Here is a 20871-nt window from a genome sequence, read left to right as displayed (position 1 = left end):
GGTGACTCTCCGATTTCTGCGGAAGTTGATGTATCTCTTTTGGGGATTAACCCTAACTTCTAATCTCTCTTGGCACAAGCACATTACAAATATTGCTTCCTCTGCATCTAAAAAATTTAGTTTTCTCTTTCACTCTTGGCGTTACTTTTCTTCGAAACAGCTGTTCGCTCTGTACAAATTGCAAATCTGCCCTACCATGGAATATTGTTCCCACATCTGGAGAGTGCCCCCAAACCCTCTCTCAGGCTTCTAGATTCCATTCAGAACAGGGCAGTTAAGTTAATTAATGACCCATCTCTAACAGAGTCTCTCTGTCTCATAAACGTACTGTTTCTACTGCATGCCTTTTCTGCAGATACTTCCATGGTCACTGTTCTTCTGAATTGGCTTCTATAATTCCCACTCTCTCTTTCAAAACAGTCCAAACACACTGCTTCCAGCCAACATCCATTTACTGTCCAGCGTCAAACTCACAGACCCAACTTTTCATCATCTTCGTTTATTCATTCAACTGCTGTTTTCTGGAACAACTTTCTTGAAAATTTCAGTCTATAGAAGTTCAAGACTAAAGTCAACAAATATCTTCTTTTGTCTTCCGTCCCAAGCACAGTACTAAGTACTATAGGTTCTAACACTTCTCGTGTTTGGGGTTTTCATAAAAAAACCAAGGCTTTTAAAGCATCAAGGTGCTATAATAAAATCCTTAACACCTTGTGCTGCCCATGCAATATATACATGATTACCAGTATTTTCCCCAGTGGCTCACATCTGGTCAGTATTGGCTTGGTACACCCAGGGTCCTGAGCTGGCTATCATAATTCTCTTTCTTGGCAGTTTCCATCTACTTCTGACTCTTGTTCTCTCAGAAATTTTTTTTGTCTGGTGCATCAGTCTCAGGCGTCCTTGCACTATATAGCTAATAATAATAATATTTTCCTAATGTCGGTAGGGGTTTCAATGATCCAATAAAAGTTACTCTTAATTTTAAATCTAACCTTGACACATTTTTTGAACACATCATCAGTTATACTACAATCACTAAGTTTCTTATCATATAAATGTTCAATTTCTTAGGAAGATCGACATTTAAACTGTGATCCTTAAACTTACTGCACTTTTGCAGTTTCTCTAATAATGATTAGAGGCAGCCATAGTAACAATACCTCTATCTCTAATCTTTCTTATTGATTTTATCTTAATTCTTTTCATCTCTAATTTAATCTCCTTGTTACCATTTGTTTTATATTGTCGCTTGTTTTAAGTTCACTTTAGTCATCATCATCATCAGCCATTTTCAATCCACTGCAGGATGAACGTCTCTCCAGGGACTTTCTAGTTCCTTCTGTTTTGTGCAATGGCCATCTGTTTACTACCCACAAACTCGTGAATTTCATCTGTCCATCTCCGTCGTTTTCTTCTAGCTCCTCTTGGGTACCATTCTGTTATTTTCTTAATCCATCTGTCATCATGTCTTCGAGCTATGTGTCCTGCCCAAGACTATTTTACTTCTTTAGTTTTGATAAGAATGTCCTTTACTTGAGTTTGCTGCCTAATCCATGTGTTTCTCTTCTTATCTAACAGTCTGGTTCCCAATATAATTCGTTCCATTCTTCACTGTGTAGTTCTCAGCTTCTCTTCTATTCTTTTCGTGAGTGCCCAAGTTTCACTTCCATAAGTCATGGTGGGGAGTATACATTGAATGCTATCCATCCAAAATTTATTCTTCTTCTTCTCTTGATTTATCATTATTACAGCTAATGACCTCTCCCAGATAAGTATGACTTCACCTTTTCAATTACTGCTCCTTCAATCATTATATCCCTTTCTGTAGCATACTTGTTTATCATTACTTTTGTTTTTGCCATATTCATCTTTAGTCCAAAATCCTTACTAACTCTACATAACTGATTAAGATTTTCCTCTAATTCTTTGGAACTTTGCTTATGACCACAATGTTATCTGCAAATCGTAAATGGTTTAGGTACTCTCCATTCACATTGACTCCTTTCTGCAACCAGTCTAATCTTCTGAAAGCTTCTCAAAGGCAGCGGTAAACAACTTGCCTTTTCATAATCCACAAATGCCAGGCATAATGGTGTTTTATATTCATTTGCTTTCTCTAATAGTTGTGATATTACATGAAGGTGATTGATAGTTGAGAATCCTGTCCTAAAGCCAGGTTGTTCTTTTGTTTGATTCTCGTATATTCTTTCTAATCTGTTAGTAATGACCCTTGTGAACAACTTGTAGATGTGAGATAACAAGCTGATTGGTCTATAATTTCCAATTTCCGATTTTTCTGCTTTCTTATGCAGCAAAACTATGATTGCATTGTTCCACCCCTTAGGTGTGACACCTTTTCTAATGCATTTTGTGAAGAGTCTTGCCAGTTTTTGTGTCATCTCTTCCTCCCAATTTTAACAACTCTACAGTAACTTACTTACTTTCAATATAATCCCCAGTGCTTTCTGATTCTTCATTTTCTTGGGTATGTCATATGTGTTACTAATTTGCGATCCATCTTCCCCACTGCTGGCATTATTCCCTCGCTCCTTGTATAATTCTTTGTAGTAGTCTTCTGCCATTTGAATTACATTATTACTTTATGGATATTTTTTAAGTCTTGCCCTTTATCCATAGCAGTAACTTGCAGTTTATACAGCAGTCTTTTATGCACACACTATCCAAAAGCCTTCCTGAAATCCAAGTATATGATTTAAAAATTATTTTTTACCTCCAGTTCCTTGGTCACTGCACAACAGTAACTTGTCAGATTGGTCAGACAAGACTGCTCCTTAACAAATCCAGGCTATAATTGCAATATAATTGAATGCTTGTCTAGCTGGTCCTGCATTACTTCTTTAGCCAGTGAATCCATTATTTTCCGTAGAACAGGCTAACAGGTCCGGAATTACTCGCATCGCCTTTTGATCCTCTTTATGAATTGGGGATACATTTCACATCTCCAGTCATTCATTTTTACTTGTAGGTCGTTTAGCATTTGTGTATTTTTTTACACTGAACGTGGAGCTAGCCCGTTGCAGCAACCCCCAACCTGGAGAGCTGGAGTATCTCTCTTAGTCTGGCCCCTACCCTTTGACCTGTCGGCCTTGGGAGGGCCTACCAGTAGCTAAGCTACCGCCGACTTAGCTCTCCGCGTCATCGGGACGTGCAAGGCCCCCCACCGCGACAAGGTGGAGAATACCATCGGGGGGTTAAGCAAGACTGTTATGCTAAATATTTTGAAACAATAATTATTTCATTGGGGAAAAAAAGTTGCAGTCCATCCCCTTATCAAGAAATTGTTGGCGCCTCGGTAGCCAGGTGGGAAGGAGCAGCAGTGCGCAGCACACGCTTCTTGATTAGACTGGGGTTCGAGCCCGTCACCACCAAATACGGAGGATGCGGAAAGGTCAGGGAATGACCACCGCATATCCCGGAGCAACATGGCCTTAGTTGCTAATGCTCCTAAAAAAAAAAAAAACCAAAACCAAACCAAAAAGAAATTGTTTAGCCAGATAGAGAGACCACATTTCCAACCAGGGCAACATATCTATAGGTTTTGAAGAACCATTAAATGGATAAAAAAAGCTGATTGCACGATCAATCTCATTGATAAGTTGCTGGCCATTAAAATAACTTGGTGGTATTCCTGCTCTTCCGCCTATTCATGTTACTCTAACGTACAAGTAATAACCAAAATCAGCCTATAAACATGCAACACCAATGAAATCCATTTGAAACTTCAAATCCATTTGAAGTTTGGCTAGTTATTTATTTATTTTTTAACTCTTTTAATTAATATTGCACAAAATATACAAATGGAGATATTGTATTGGGGAATAAGGTTTTTAGCCCAATATAGGTTGTATCATGTGCGAGCTGACAATATTGTCGTAAATATTTTAGGACAGCGTTTCTTTGGAATGGGTCCCTAATGCGCTGAATGTCGATCAGAAGCAGGAAGATGTCAGGTTGTCATGTGATTGTGCAGTATTTTGAAGATAATGAAGCTCACTTTTGGGGACAGTATGTTATATAGAACAAAAGAACAATGAAAATAGTATAAGCAACCCTCTTTTCTCTCCCCCCCCTAAAAAGTGTTTAGTGCAGAAGTCGGCATGGCATCTGTCTTATAGGATGCCGAATGAGTGATCATGGTTGATTTCCTGGAATGAGGTGCCACTGTCAATGTATTATGAATTCCTCATGGAAACATCTCAATAGGCTAGAATCATGTGTATTATTCTAACCTACTGAGATGTTTCTCAACAGGTGTGGGAAAATTGGCCCAAGGTGTCGTGTTGCATTTAGACACCAGCACATATTGTCTTTGTGACTTAGGCAACACTGTGAAACTCTGGGTTCAAGGTATTTCTTCATCCCCTCTACTCACCAGATTTGGTTCCATTGGACTATTTTCATTTCCAGTTCTCAAAATGGACTTAAAAGGACAGACTGAAATTTGACAGTGAGAATGCTGTGATGGGTATAGTGAGCAAAATTTTAGTCAAAATCGTCTGAATTTTATTTGAGTGGGTTACAAAAACTAGTATATAATGCCAGAAAGTGGATTGACTTAAGTGGAGACTATGTTGAAAAATAAATGAGTAATCACAATGTTCCTTCTATGAAAGGCTATAAACTTTCAACCTCCCCTCATATCTGTGACACGGTCAACTCAGCAATGGGCAGCTGGCAACAAAAATTATAATTAAAATATTTCTGTTAATTTATTTCATGAATAATCAATACTTTCTTGTGATTACAATTGCTATTAATACATGAACACCCCAGTGACGTTATTAATATTGCTTTGTGTACTTGACTGAGTTAGTGGTGGACGTAAATTTCATCTCCACTGAAGTACGGTATGTCTTAAAAAAGTTTAACTATTTATACTCACAAAGCTGATGAGATACATTAAATCCCAATCTTTGATTAAATTTTTAACAGAAAAAAATATGAATGAGAGAGAGAAATTCCAGACTATAGACACGAGTAAACAATCCAGTTCTCTATTATTCTTTTGGAGAAGCTAATATCAGGTGTAACGAGAATTTTATATATTGTTCTTAGAAATACTACTGTTGCTCAAGAAGGGATTGTTATAAGCTTTAACGGTTTTGTATAGTTTTCACTTCATTGTTCGAAGTGTGTTTAAGGTTGAAAAAATAAAATGTAACTTTAAAATTTGTTCGTTTATTTATTAAACTACAATAACATTAGACACACTACTGCTATTCATAAAATAATTATTAAAGTTACACATTTTTAATTTTTATGTTAATATGGACATATGCTATTTATTTATTTAGTGATTTACATTTTTTCCTTTATTCATCTTCATCCATTTCATCTATTTTGTTTCTACTTCATCTATTTCAAAAATTCATCTAATATTTTGAGTCAAAGAGCCAATGAAAAATACTCTTGGGATGGGTATCTTTATAACAAAGGTAAAGTTAATAAGGATGTTCAGTTCAATTCTGGCACCGAAAATAAGCACAAAGGATATAAAGGTCAAATATGGACCAACATAGACGATGATTCTTTTCATTCTCTACGAATTGAACATACATGTAGTAACTTACGAAATGCAGCAAGTGTTATACTCCAAAAAGTAAATACAGCCATGAAACATATTGCAGACACAACCATGGAAAACCTAGCACAGATAAGAACAAAGGTCATTGAAGATGTTCCTGCTGCAGTGCAAGGTATTCTTCCAAATAGTAATGTTATGTGCAGAAACATACAATCGTCAACCAATCCAGAATCTTGTGAGGCAATAATTATACTTGAGGCGTATTCCCATTATGAGATAGTCTGACAAATTCGAGCGTTTGCTTCTATCAGATTCAGGCAGAGGCCAGTCCGGCCTGCAGTGCATCCTGGTATTTGTTAGGGAATATCATTCAGTGTGGAATGAACATATGAAGGAATTATTTATGGACGGGACTTTTTTTTTGCTCTCTCCTCCTCTTTCTTCTCAAATTTTCGTCATAGTAGCTAGAAAGGATGTTGGTGCAGCTTTACCTATATTGTTTTGTTCACTGCCAGATAAGAGCTGAAACGTATATACAATTATTTAACGTGATATTTGAACTTTCGCCTCGACTGAATCCAGAGATAATAAATGTGGATTATGAACTTGCAATCCATCAAGCTATTTGTGCAGTGTTTCCAGAAGTAAATATTAATAGTTGCTTATTTAACTTAATTAAAAAATCTTTGGAAACAATTGTCATTATGCCATCTTCTAGGAAGACACAATATGGATGTCGACTTTGCATTACATTCAAAAATGATCATGTCTATTGCATTTGTTCCCCAAGAATACATTATTCATGTAATTACCAGTTTAGAAAATTACACTATTTATTGATGTGAAACTATCATGGCGATTTTTGAAATCTATACATAAAAATTGGTTGTATCTAAACACCGATATTATATAGATACTAAACTCTTAAAGTATTATGCAATGTGCATTTAATTATTTTAAATATTATCTTATACACCTTTTGGCATCTCTCATATTGTGCGATTAACTTCACAACTGGGTCGTCATGTCTGCAATACTAGGGTACCTGCCCACCCACTGATGATAGGCCAATAGCCTTGAAACATGTCTGGGTGGTGGTACTCACTGAGAATAAGTAACAATAGTCTTCTCTATTAGTGAAGCGTTACTTATTTGAGGTAGTGCAGTATCATGGCAACTCGTCATGAAGGCAGAGCACAATATGAGAAAGAGCAAATGATGCCCACAACAACTACTTTGTAGTTTTTTTAAGAGTGTCTATGGTGTATCTAAACACCGATATTATATAAAAATTGGTTTAAAAAGCATTTAAGTTCTTGGAGGTAAAAATTGTGTTAGCTAGTGTTATTTACCACAAGAGTTTGAACAATTTTAGAATAGTTTACCAATGTGTATAGGGCACCTCAAAAACAATGGTACCTGAGCTGAACAAACATTTCCCTCTAATATTTGGTTTGTATACCAATGAACATTAAGTGAAAGTGATAGAACAAACAATATTGCAGAAGCTTGCCATTGCAAACTTTGGCTAGGCTTTGGTAGTAGTATTGCTCACTATACTTTGAATTTTTATAGATCAGTTAAGGAAAATTCAAAACACTTATATGGATTACCAATGAACATTAAGTGAAAGCGATAGAACAAACAATATTGCAGAAGCTTGCCATTGCAAACTTTGGCTAGGCTTTGGTAGTAGTATTGCTCACTATACTTTGAATTTTTATAGATCAGTTAAGGAAAATTCAAAACACTTATATGGATTACCAATGAACATTAGCATTAGTAGAGCCATTTGATGCAAGAAAGCAAGCTTATGCAGCATCAGCCAAAAAAAAAAAAAAACCCACTTCCACTTCACCCCTCTGTTCGTTCAAAATACCTGTCCAGCTGAGCCTTAAACTTATTTAGGCTATCAACCTCCACCACAAGGGATGGAAGTCTGTTCCACCAACCAACCACCCGCTGGCTAAAAGCAAATTTCCGCACGTCTACATTAAGTGAAAGCGATAGAACAAACAATATTGCAGAAGCTTGCCACTGCAAACTTTGGCCACGCTTTGGTAGTAGTATTGCTCACTATACTTTGAATTTTATAGATCAGTTAAGGAAAATTCAAAACACTTATATGGATTACGAAAGAAATATTGCCAGCCATGAACATCCACAGAAACGAATATGCTATGAAGAAGCTGACTGCAGAATTTTAAATAAAGTCAATAACTGTAATCGGAAAAATATTATAGAATATCTTCGTGGTATATCCTAGAACTACAATATCGGTTAAAAAAGTAAAGGATTTGTAGTTTTATAGTTATTTTCCAGGATTATTAAAAAAAAATCAAAGATATATACCAAACTACATAATAAATTCTCTTCTAATAAATGTGTGTTCTTAATAAATAACATATTGCACTAATCAATTTGACTTAACAAATTTCCATTAATAAATTTATAAAAACCCTAAATGAAAACATGCATATAATTTTCTTTTCAAAATAATTTTTGTCACAGAGTTTACTGTCGCTGAGTTGCCCATCGCCAAGTCATCGTGTACCGCCTTATTTGGGTTCTCATGGCTACTTTACTAAATTAGCTAGAAAAAACATTTTGCATAACCATCATCCATTACCAATACATTTTAGAATTTTGGGTGATACTCCATCTTCTGTGCTTGTTAATTAATTTTATTGTCAGTTATTTCACTGGAAGACAAAAATATTAAATTAATATTATTTGAATTTAATAATATTAAAATTTCATGTTATATTATTTTTGCTTTTACATCAAGACACCAACCTTGCAGTATTATTCTGGATACAAAGAAGAAGACTTAGAAAGTTTAAGTGTTACTCTTAATTCTTTGATTTCAACGAACCACAAACATCTTCAAACCATAAGAATAAAGTATTCTCACAGGTAAGCCTTAGTCTCTCACAGTGAATTTTTATTAAACTTGCATAATCATAATAGCCACAAAATGACATCTAGGAAAATTCCATTATTCAATATTTGAAGAACCTAAATGCATATTGATAATTGGTTTCACTTATGTTCTGTTCATTCCTTATAACTATAATAGTAATTATTTGTGATATACCCACAGAAGGAAAATTGCTTGCAGCCTTCCTCCTTACTCCAAAAACTAGTCAAATAGTGGCAAAGTTACATAACACACACACACACACACACACACACACACACAAATGTTAAATAAGTGGATTTGTTTCCAACTAGCTGCTTAACCTTTTCTGTTGCTGAGGAGCACATACGTCCTTAAAAAAAAAACAGGAGGAGGAGGAGGATAATCACTAAAATTGTACTTTCAGCCATTGTCTGATTTTGGCATTCAAAAACTGAAATTCTCCAGAATTCACAACCAGAAATTGATGAACCTGAACTTTCAAGAGATACAAAAACAATGTAGAAAGCAGTGTTGTATTAATAAAGAAATATTTCTTTGTTAATATAACACTGCACAAGTATAAACTGATATCATCATTCTTCTCTTTCTTGGTGATTCCCTTCTACTTTTGACACACTCTCTCTCTCTCTCTCTCTCTCTCTCTCTCTCTCTCTCTCTCTCTCTCTCGGTAACTGAGTTTTTTTTTTTTTTTTTTTTTTTTTTTTTGCTGGTGCAGCATAAGCCTCAGGCTTCCTTGCACCATGTAGCTAATAATAATAAGTATTTTGCATCTACATTTACACCTGAAGAGTTATTCAGAGAGGAGAATGCCAGAGGTGTATTAAATTCTGGCGTGAGCTAAATGTAATATCTGACAGCAAAGTGGAGGAGAAATTTTTGAATTTAAACATAAGAACGGCATCTGGGGTGAATGGAATCTATCCAGTTAGATTTAAGGAGGCAGCAAAGGACAGGAGCAGCAGTGCATAGCACATGCTTCTTGATTAGACCGGAGTTTGAGCCCGTGACCGCCAAATACAGAGGATGCGGAAAGGTCAGGGAATGACCACCGCATATCCCCGGAGCAATATGGCCTTAGTTGCTAATGCTCCTAAAAGCCAAACAACAACAACAACAGCAAAGGAAGCTCTCATAATTATGGCTAAGGCAAACCCTTAGTCATAATTATGAGAGCTTCCTTGGAGAGGTACCCATGGACTTGTGATGTGCAAGTGTGACCCCAATTCACAAAGGAGGATCAAAGAGTGACACAAGTAATTACAAACCTGTTAGTTTAACTGCTGTTCTGGGGGGGGAGGGCATTGTCAAGGCCACATTATGTCAAGAAGCTGTGTACATTCTTGCCATGTATATACCATAACCAAGAATTTCATTATTCATACAGCAGTTGTCGTCGTCTCTCCCTCTTCTTACTACTGAATACATCATGAATTGTCAAACTAATAGAACAAACTTATATGTGAAAAGATCTAAACCTCCCAAACACTTCATTCATTTCACAAATATGTGTAGTCTCGGTTCTAATCTCAGTGATGTCCATTTCCACAAATAGTCTGCAAAATCCCATGTACTATTTCTGACAGTCTCAGTTATCAGTTAATGCAACCACTGCTCATCTCAGTTTTCCAAATTTTTCCCTGTATGATTCCTTTCGCTTCAAAGGTGCTCTGTACTTGTGCATATGTCCATTCTGATATTGCCTGTCAGAAACTTAGTAATTTGGAATCTCTTTTTGATCTTCTTTGGTTTTAAATTCTCTCTACCACATTCTGTTGTAGATATAGGCAATTCATCTATTGCCTACATCATTCTCCCACCTCTGCTATTCACTTGGAACTCTTTGAAACTAGACTTTCTCCAGTCTAACTTTTTTTACAGTGAGGTAATTTTCCTTATTAATTTTATTGTTCACAACTCTAGTTGGCATCCGTTTTCTAATCACATGTACCCAGCCGATCAAGATGCCAAGGCTTCTGCAATTATTGACAACACACAGATTGTTCGTTTAGCTCCAGAATACCAGACATTACTAACCATGTAGCCAACACGCTTGATCTTTTTCTCACAAAAAACCATTCTAAGTACAGTCGAGGTGAGTAGTCCTCTAGGTATCTCCGATCACCCAAGGTTTGGTGATGGTCTCTTCTCCAGTGGAGCCTTTCTCTCATGGCCATTTTCCCAACCTTGTGATGTTTGGCATTACACGAATGCAAAATGGGATGATGTGCGAGATTGTCTTCTTTTCCTTGGTTGGACTATTTCAAGCCTTCTGATGTCAATGTTTGCTCAGATCATGTCAGTGAAATTATTCTTCTGGAATAAAAAATCTTTTGTTCCACACTCCACCTAAAATCTCTTCCTTTATCTAAACCTTGGTTTTCCGATAAATGTGATAAGGCTATTCAAGGGAAGAATGCTGCATATCGCAATTGGCTTGTATCAATATCTCCAGCTTCATTTTCTGCCTACACCAAAGCTCACAACAATTTTAAAGCAGTTATTAATCAGTGCAATCTAGATTTCAACAGGCTAAGAGTACAAAACTTACTTCTTGTGCAAATGATAGTCGAACATTGTGGTGTCTTGCCAAAACTGTTGGCTGCAACTTTTGCCCATCTCTATTCCCACATCTGTCAAAACCAGACGATTCTGTTGCCACTTCAGCCAAATATAAAGTTGACCCGCTATCATCCTACTTTTCTTCTAACTTGTGTATTGATGATCTTGGTAAACCACTCCTGTGGTCTTCCGTCAGAAGGATTTTGAACAATCTTGATGCTAAGAAAGCTCCAGATCCTGATGGTATTTCTCTACTTGTCAAAACCTGTGCTTCTGAGCTTACTCCTGTTCTGTGTCACCTTTTTAACTTACTTATTCCAAAGGTGTTTTTCCTTCTTCTTGGAATGCCTGTATCTAGCTGGTTCTTAAGAAGGGTGACAAATCCCTCCCATCCAGTTATCATCCCATTGCACTTCTACTCTTTCTAAATTAAGTTAGAAATCATTTAACTCCCAATTCTTAAACTATCTAGAAAAACCTTCCATCTGATCAGTGATCTCCAGTGTCGATCCACTAGTGATATTCTAGCACATATTACCCATCTATGGACAACTGTAATGGAAAGGATTGGTGAAACTCAAGCAGTTGCCCTTGACATATCAAATTCCATCTTATCATGTGCCAACTGTTTATGTAACTGAGTATCTGGCTTTTCTCTCTGATTGCTTACTGATGGTAGATGGCTCTCTGTCTTCTAACTTCTCCACTAATGCTGCTGTTCCCCAAGGTTTTGTTCTTTCTCCCGCTATTTTCCTCTTGTATATTAATGTTCTTCCATTGACCACAAATCCTATCCAGAGTTTTGCTGATGATAGTACATTGCATTCCACTCCAGTTTGAGAAACATTGCTCTGCACAAAGAGCTTCAACTTCTCAAATATCCACTACCAATTTCTTATTCTTATCTCCAAGTAAGCCTTCATTGGGGTAAAGATAGCTTAGTTGATTGAGAAACTATCCACTATTTTCAAACAGTTGGTAGAATTTCCTCCTAATATTTTCCCTCAATCAAATCAGCACTTCTTTAAAATAGGCCTGATTTACCATCTGACCGTTTGGAAAAAAAATCTAGATGAATTTGTTCCCTGAGTGTTGAAAAAAGACAACCAACATGATTTTCACATTTTCCCAAACTTGTACCTGAACAGAGTACAAATATCCTTTCAAATCATAGCTGTGTGCACCCATGGTTCATTACCAATAACAATGCAAGTGATGAAATTTTAAAAGTAGCCATGCGCAAAGCTGCAGATAGCTAAAATTAAATGATATACATAAAATATGAAAACGAAGAAGAGGAAGGGAGAAGAAAAGGAAAAGAACAAGAAAAAGAAAAAGAACAGTACGTGTACCTGAGTGCGCCAAGCAGCAAAACAGGATACAAATATATAAATAAATATTACAAATAAAAGTAAAATGAAATAGAAGAAAATATAGATGGAGAAGTTATTAACCACAAAATGCCTGGCCTAGATGAAGAAAATAAGAAAGAAAGAATGTTAAGAACCTGGGGGGGGGGGGAAATCAAGTGGAATTAAGGCTGAATTAACAGGCAAATCATATGTACAAAAGCTGAAAAGGAAATGACTGAAAGTGAGAGGAAGGTAATCAAGATACAATTAAAAATTAAAAAATTGTGTGTTTGGTACATGATCAGGTGTAGCCCCCTGATGAAATACCTCATCTATGTACCAATTTTTTAATAATTTTTATTTGTACATCTAACACTCAAAATATACACTACAAGCTAGCGGTATTAATTTCCACTTCTACTAACACTCTCACAGCCAAGGCCCTCTCTATGAGGTTGGGTACTTACACACCTAGCTTGCCTAGTATCCTTTAAACTCTTTTCCTTCTCTTTACATCTTTCTACTTTCTGCTCTTCTTTCTTCTGTCCATTGAACTATTAGTGCAATATGAGGGTGATTCGGACATTCTCACTTTTCTTATTCTCACTATATTTTTCCTCCCTTACCTTGCATTACTTCCTTTTTCTATGCCGCTACCTTGTTTTACTTTTGTTTTACTTTTAACTTACTTTCCTTTTTTACATACTTTCGACTTAATTTATTAATCTAAACACACTGTGTTGGGGCTACCTTACTCATGTTTCTGGAGATCAATTTTTTTTTTTTTTTTTTTTTATTATTTTTTTTTTAATAGTTTCTCCTTCAGGGGTTTTGCCTTACTTGGGTTTTTTTTTTAATAGTTTCTCCATCAACATGGGTTTGCATAGAAACCGTATTTGGTACATGATCAGGTGTAGCCCCCTGATGAAATACCTGATCTGTGTACCAATTTTTCAATTTAATTTTTTAATTTTTAATAATTTTTAATTGTATCTTGATTACCTTCCTCTCACTTTCAGTCATTTCCTTTTCAGCTTTTGTACATATGATTTGCCTGTTAATTCAGCCTTAATTCCACTAGATGATTTTTCTTTCTTTTTTTTATTTCTAGGTTCTTAACATTCTTTCTTATTTTCTTCATCTAGGCCAGGCATTTTGTAGTTAATAACTTCTCCATCTATATTTTCTTCTATTTCATTTTACTTTTATTTGTAATATTTATTTATATACTTGTATCTTGTTTTGCTGCTTGGCGCACTCAGGTACACATACTGTTCTTTTTCTTTTCTTCTTCCTTCCTCTTCTTCGTTTTTATATTTTTTTTATATATATAGTAGTAATATATAACAGTTAAGAAGCAAAATAAGCAGAAAAAGGAAAATAACAAAAGTTATAGTATGTCTAATGCTCCAAAACACATAGTGCAGCAGTAAAGGAAGCAAAAGGATATAAATAATGTATGGTTTGTAGAATAAATAAATAGTGTGAAAATGGAAATGAAAAGTACACATGGTGCCTGAACTAAGAGAAGTTTAAGGGATAGTAGAAAGTGGAAATGAAGTAGTGGTTAAACAGGTAAAAGAATTTGAAAAACCTAGTACAAAAATGAACTGGGACTGAGCAGAGAGATGGGGGAAAAAAAGTAATTATAAGTAAGTAAATAAATAAATAAATAACACTATTCAGATATGGGAGGGCAATTTTAGCAAGAGGTCGAATCAGTGGATGGCAAATATGCAAAATCTGAATATAGTAGATGAAAATATGATGCATAGTCAGGAAATTCATCAGGATACTCCTGACCATATCAGGCACTGCATTTCCAAACTTGTCTGTAGTATTAGAAAAAGGGGGACAAATATACAGCCTTTTATTAGTACTACATTAAAAGGCCACATATTTGCCCTCCAGTGGACTATAACTGACCATGTATCAGGAATTGCGTTTCTATACTTGTCCATAGCAGCAGAAGAAATGTGCTGCTATGGACAAGTATAGAAATAAGGCCAAAAAGGAATAAAAATGAAATTAGCACTTTCTAATACAGTATGGACAAGGTAGTCCCAATGCGTGTAATTTATTTAGGTAAAAATAAGTATCTAGTTGGGATAAAAATGGTTAATATAAATATGTAGAATTTAGTGTAGGATTTAATTTTGTATAGATAAGAAATCAATATATTTTAAAAATAAATTTGGAACAAGCAAACAGTATAAGGGTGAGGTATTAAATTGAGGATGGGGGAGGGAAAAGGAGTATTTTAAATAAATAAAGACGAAAAATAGCAATAGAAGTATGATAGTAGGAACGTTTGTTTTATCCTCATGTTATACTAATAGTTTAACGAACGGGAAGAACGTTAGAATTAGACAGCAGAAAGATAAAAAGCAAAGAAAAAGTTAAGTAACACTAAGCTTGCTGGGATTGTGACACCCAACCTTGTAGTAAGGGCTCTGGCATTTGTAAGCTTTAGTATAAAAGGGAGCTAAAACCAAATGTTTGTAATGAAAGAAAACATGTGTCAAAACATGCCAAGAAATGAATATAAAACAAAACCAAAAGTATGATAAGACAGTGAACGTGTACAATACCTGGAGTATTTCAAGAAATGCGAAGTGAAAATGAACTGGTGGGAAAAATAAAGGCTGGGAGCTTGGAGTGCACAAATTCAGTAGAGTAGATGAATGCATGCAAGCTTCAACAAAATGAACAATATATCTACATGATAGAGCAATTTATAGCAGCGAAGTGGATTTAATGCTGCAGACTTAAAGCTGCAAAGAAATTCAAAATAGTGTGAAAATAGAGACCTCTATAGTCATATTTAGAATACACGTGCATGGAGATAATTTATAATTAGCGTTGAAAGAAAAGAAAAAGAAACGCGGTTGGAATATTATGGCTTTACTGTGATACAGTCGTAAAAAATTAAACATTACCATTAATATTCAGGGTGATTCTAAATTATTGTTGGGGTTTCCGTGGCCTATAATTTTAAAACTGGAAACAACAAAACAAAACTGCTTACAGAATATGAAAGTGTAACTCAAAGTTTTATTTAGCAATGCTGTACTTGCCGCATTGATGTCTGGGAGATATTGACAGCATTACTTCAAATTGATGACTGTTCAAGAGAAGGCAAACTTTGGTTTTTCAAAACAAAGTCCGTTATCACAACGCAGTGCCGTTACAGAACTCAGTATGGAAAAGATCCACCTTCAGGTAATGCTCTCTGACATTGGTTAAAGCAATTTCAAGAGACTGGTAGTTTTCTGCACTGAAAAGGAGCAGGAAGACAGAGCACTTCGCAGGAAGATGTTGATCGAATCCACGGAGAATTTTCTCAAAGCCCACAAAAATCAACTAGACAAGCTTCTTTACAATTAGGTACACCACAAAGAACTGTTTGGAGGATTGTTCATAACTGGCTTTGCCTACAAACTTCAGATTGTGCAGGCTTTAAAGCAGAATGATAAACCCCGCTGTTTCCAATTTACCCAAGACATTTTGTCAAATGTTGAAGCTGATGAAAATTACCTTCGGAGATGGAGATTTAGTGACGAAGCAACATTTTGCGCATCGAGGAGGGTAAATCATCATAACTGCAGAATATTGGGATCAGAACCCTCATGCCCTTTGAGAATTTGAAAGTCCAAAGGTCAACATCTGGTGTGCTTTGTCATGTTCGGAAATTTGGGGCCCATTTTCTATGCGGAAAAAACAGTGACAGTGTGACCTATCTGGACGAGATACAGCTGTATCTGTTACCCCAGTTGGAAAATCATCAGCCAGATGTGGTGTTCCAGCAAGATTGTGCACCACCACGTTGGGCTCTTATTGTCCGAGAATTTCTTGACATGCATTTTTCTCTGCGCTGGGTTGGACGTGGTGGACCGATTCCGTGGCCTCCGCACCCACCCGATCTTACGGTGCTTGATTTCTTCTTTTGGAGATACGTGAAGGACATTGTGTTTGAGACCCCTGTGACCTCCCTTGATGAACTGAAGCTAAGAAATGTTGCTACAATCAAAACAGTTACACCACAAATGCTGGAAAACACTTGGAGTGAAATTGAATATCGCTTGGACATCTTACGTGCCACGAAAGGTGCACATGTTGAAGTTGTTAAGCATTCTGCAGTATTGATTCTATAAGTAATAAAACTTTTTGAGTTCGGAAGTTTTGGGGAAAATGTTGGAAAATCATCTTTCCAACATTTCCAATCAAATGTTGGAAAATCACTTTCATATTCCGTAAGCAATTTTATTTTGTTGTTTCCGGTTAGAAAGTTTTCTCGTATATCCAATGGATTTGTTTTAATAATCATTCATGAGATTACTTATAATTTAACTTCCCTTGTTGAATCTGGGCTTACTTATATTTATCTGCCCATATTGAGTCTTGGCTGACTTCTAATGATTTATTTTAGAATACAGTTGATATCATATGTGGAATTTAGCTTGTGGGGCTTGGATTTTTTCAAGCTTATGTTAACATACTACAACTTTGAATATCCATTTCTAGATTTTTCCATTAAATCATATAGCAGCCTTCAGATTTTAGTGACTTTGGTCTATACCACTTAACTGTTTCATGTTTGTAACTGTTTCTCTTCCATCATGCAGTATGATTGATGACTTTTGAGGTTATGATGAACATCGTGGTGAGATCCAGTATTCCTTACATTTCGAAGGTACAGCTCTAAAATGGTGTTCGCAGGCCGGCTGCTAGTTAGTACCGGACCAAACCTATTGGTAACTCTCCAGGAGGCTTCCGGATCAGCTAGTGTATAATCTTGCTACCTCTACTCTGCCAGATAGTGACTGGAGGGAGTCTGAGTAGTGTGTATGCGGGGAGCATTGTCGAGGCCATGTTATGTCAAGGATCTGGGTATATTCTTACCATGGGTATGCCATATCCAAAAATTTCATTACTTCATACAGCATGTCCCACCCACTTTTTCTTACTATTGAATACACCATGAATTGTCAAACTAATAGAGCAAGCTTATCTGTGAAAAGATCTAAACCTCCCAAGCACTTCCTAATTCATTTCACAAATATATGTGGTCTCAATTTAATCTCAACAGTGTCCATTTCCACTTGCAGTCTGCCAAACCCCATGTACTTTTTCTGACAGAATCTCAGTTATCGATTGATTCAACTACTGCTCATCTCAGATACCCAAATTATTTGCTGTATGATTCTTTTCGCCTCAAAGGTGGTACTTGTGCATATGTCCATTCTGATTTTCCCTGTCAGAGACTTGGCAATTTGTAATCTCCTCTCTTTGATCTTCTCTGTCTTAAAATCTCTCTACCTCATTGTGTCAAATTCATCTGTTGTCTCTACCGTTCTCCCAACTCCCAATTGTGTTAAATTGATTTGAATTGTGTTAAATTGGTTTTTAATTATTTATTTTTTACTCTAATGTAAGTTTTCGATTTTTTTCATTTTAATTTCTGGAGAGTATCATACGGAAGTGGAAGTGTTCTACGTACTATATTGTAAACTCCTCTTATTATTTTACAGATACACTCCTCTTATTATTTTAGAGGTAAACTCCTCTTATTATTTTACAGATTTTTGTCATATATAACACTACTAGTTATGTTTGGATTGATGAATTTTATTTTGTTTTAGTTAACTTTAAAATTTAAAAAATGGAATTTGAAAAAATCTGCACAATGAATAACTCATCTATAGCTGCATGATATGAGTTGAATGAGTAGGTGAAGTAGATGTTGCAATAAAAGCTTGAGTGGGACTGATTACAGGATTCAGTGTGGTATCTATAAACATCATGCACCCTCTTTTGTTAAGTAAGCTAATAATAAGCTGTATGCCTTTGTGTATTGCAAAATTCACTTTATTAATAGTTCACATGGTTTTATTTCACATATTTGTAAATTACCATGTAATATCCCTGTCTCAAAATATTTTTGCTACCCTTTATAAAATGTGAATAAAATGACAAAAGGAATAATTGTAAATTATTCCTTTTGCCTCACTCTTTGCAGAGTTTTTTGCCTTTAATAAAAAATTTGTACAAGGCCAGTGAGTCTCAACCTGTGTGGCACAAAGATGTTATAACAATATTTACCATTAGTAGAAATGTTTGAATGAGGCATGGGATAAAACATTTTGAGAAAATTGTTTTATCACGTGAGACTTGCTTTGTGTTTCTGCAACAATTTGTGTAAGTCTCATTGCAATTACCCATCTCTTTGCATATGTGTTAAGTCATTCAACTTCAATGACAGAGGATATGGATGTTTGTCACCCTGTAAACTCTACTAACTCTGAGGGTATTTACATTTCCATAATGATACCATACTATTTCTAGAATTGTGTAGCCAAAACTTCTTTTCTTTCATCAGAAGTGTGCTTATTATTTTCTAATTATTGAAGAAACCTTTGCTAAATTAGAAAAGGTAATTTTGCAGAGGGTATAGATTTTTCAATATCCTCTGCAAAATCACTACTAAAGAAATTCTTTTTTTTTTTTTTTTTTTTCCTTTTATTGCTGTTTTGTTGATTTTTTTCAGAAACTAATTTGTTTTATATGTTTTAAGGGTATTTTTTGAGGTTGCCAAGGTGGCTCCATTGAACTTGAAATGAATGCGAGGGGGAAGAGATACTGGCAAGATTGAAAGGAACTCTGAATAATTTTTCAGTAAAATTATCAATATTATTTTCTTTTATCAGATTTTTTTTTTTTTTATGTTGGACTCTTCATTGTAATGTTTATATCTACTAAACATTAATGACAAAAAAAAAAACACTAAATTTTGTCATAATTGTTATTTGACTGACTGCCATATGTCTACTGTATATTACTGTAAATATAATGTGTAAAATTCATAAACATATTTCTTATTTATTTAATCAGTGCCATTTTTAAAATCATCTCATAAATTAATTTCTTTCCATTTCTGAAACGGTGCTTTATTTTAAGTAGAAGAAAATTAAAAAGCCTGAAACCCATTATGTGGCCCATAAAGAAGAGTGTTAACCTTTTAGAAACACTGAGAACTGGTCAAAAGTGCCCAGCCCATGGAAGTGCAGTTTATACATTTTTGTGAAATTTTGAAAATAACACCTGGGAAGTTTTTCTCAACCTTAAACACAGTTCCCTATGTTTAAGGTTCTCTGCAGCATGTTGGTTCCTATAATAGACATGTCCTTTTAAATAGCCCTGCAGAAAAAACCTGGTTGGCCACTCAGGGCCATTATGTCTGATCCACTTGTTCAGTTAATTTACATTTAATAATCTCCTAACTTTGAGAGAATAATGTGCATGAGCTTAAACAAAATCTTTAACATTGTTAAAATGGCTGCCAGAAGTATCAAATTTTGTTTTGGGGTTCACTGAGGAGAGGAGAATACCCCACAGTCCCTTTCTAATTCTAGCAAATTTTAGCAAATTCTAACCAGTCTGTTAAAATACCTATTGGTCTTAAATTGCCTCATCATTTCATTAAATGTGTGACATGATTTTGTAATGCTAACATTTTATAATGAACTTTTAAACTTCTTGCTGAAATTTGAGATATTTTTGGTTCAAGCTTGAATGCCTCCTTGTTGATCCAGAGCTTACTTAACACAAGCAGCAATATCTTCTTTTCAAGTTAAATGCAATCATTTTATGCTTCAAGGGAGATTAGCAACACTTCTTGTCCACTGAAAATGTATAAAATGTTTGATAGCTGCTACATTTTAAGAGTAATGAAGTGTCAAGAATGCTTAGCTAATTCTCTTTGGGTGATCATCACACTTAATGTTTTATTAATAAAATTGTGCTATGAGAATTCTATCCTGGATTGTTATTTCAGCCGTCATGTACCTGAAACCTTACTTCTTGCAACAAACAAAAAAAAATCAATTTCTACTTTTTTTACAGGATGTAGTTAACCAGTCTAAGATAGAGGGTTGCCCCATGAGTTATTCTGGGTTTTTCAGCCACAAACAACATGAAAAGCACTTGTACAGAAGTAAGGTTTCGGGTTTCATCCATACATAACAGCACAATACAGAAGTAAAGTTTCGGGTTTCATACAAAAATAACAGCACAATACGCCATTAGGTAACCTTGTATAAATAATAACAACCACAATTTTGGCATAATATTAAAATGGCACTTTTCACATTTACTGCTAGGGAAAAAACACAGCAATGTTAAAATAACTCTGATTGTGCAGGAAGACATCTCTGTTTGCAATCATTAAACATAAAATTAAGGAAAGCTAACTGATATTAACGTAAACTGATAGCTATGCCTTCTATTTCCCTTTGAGGAGAGTAAAACTTTCCCCAACAGGAACTTGAAGGCAAGGCTGTTTTTTTTTTCTGATGCTATATAAGCTTGCTTTCCTCCATTATTTGCCACTATTAATGCTAACAATATTAAAAAGAGTGAATCCCCCAAGCTAGCAGTTTTCCCACCCACCTAGCATTAGTAAAGACACATGATGCAAGAAAGCAAGCTTA

The 20871-nt window shown here is 35.4% G+C and overlaps 1 protein-coding gene across 2 annotated transcripts in view; it reads left to right on the top strand.

Annotated features, from left to right (window-relative positions):
- CycB3 (cyclin B3) overlaps positions 1-19756 on the top strand; it is a 200659-nt gene extending 180903 nt beyond the window's left edge. Inside the window, exons 8-9 of one of the 2 annotated variants that reach the window (XM_090381974.1) lie at positions 8337-8464; positions 19343-19756. In XM_090381974.1, coding sequence (XP_090238100.1) covers positions 8337-8464; positions 19343-19466 — 252 coding nt within the window. In that variant the 3' untranslated portion in view covers positions 19467-19756. Of the gene's footprint in view, positions 1-8336; positions 8465-18956; positions 19038-19342 lie in introns of those variants that run through there. The other variant, XM_090381981.1, reaches the window with a different exon arrangement.
- Positions 19757-20871: the final 1115 nt, after the last annotated feature.

The sequence above is a fragment of the Mastigoproctus giganteus genome, chromosome 1 (genome assembly GCF_048544385.1).
Source record: "Mastigoproctus giganteus isolate SK-2022 chromosome 1, ASM4854438v1, whole genome shotgun sequence".
NCBI lineage: Eukaryota > Metazoa > Arthropoda > Arachnida > Uropygi > Thelyphonidae > Mastigoproctus > Mastigoproctus giganteus.
Note: the sequence above shows the minus strand (reverse complement) of the source record. Positions and strands in the feature narration are given on the sequence as shown.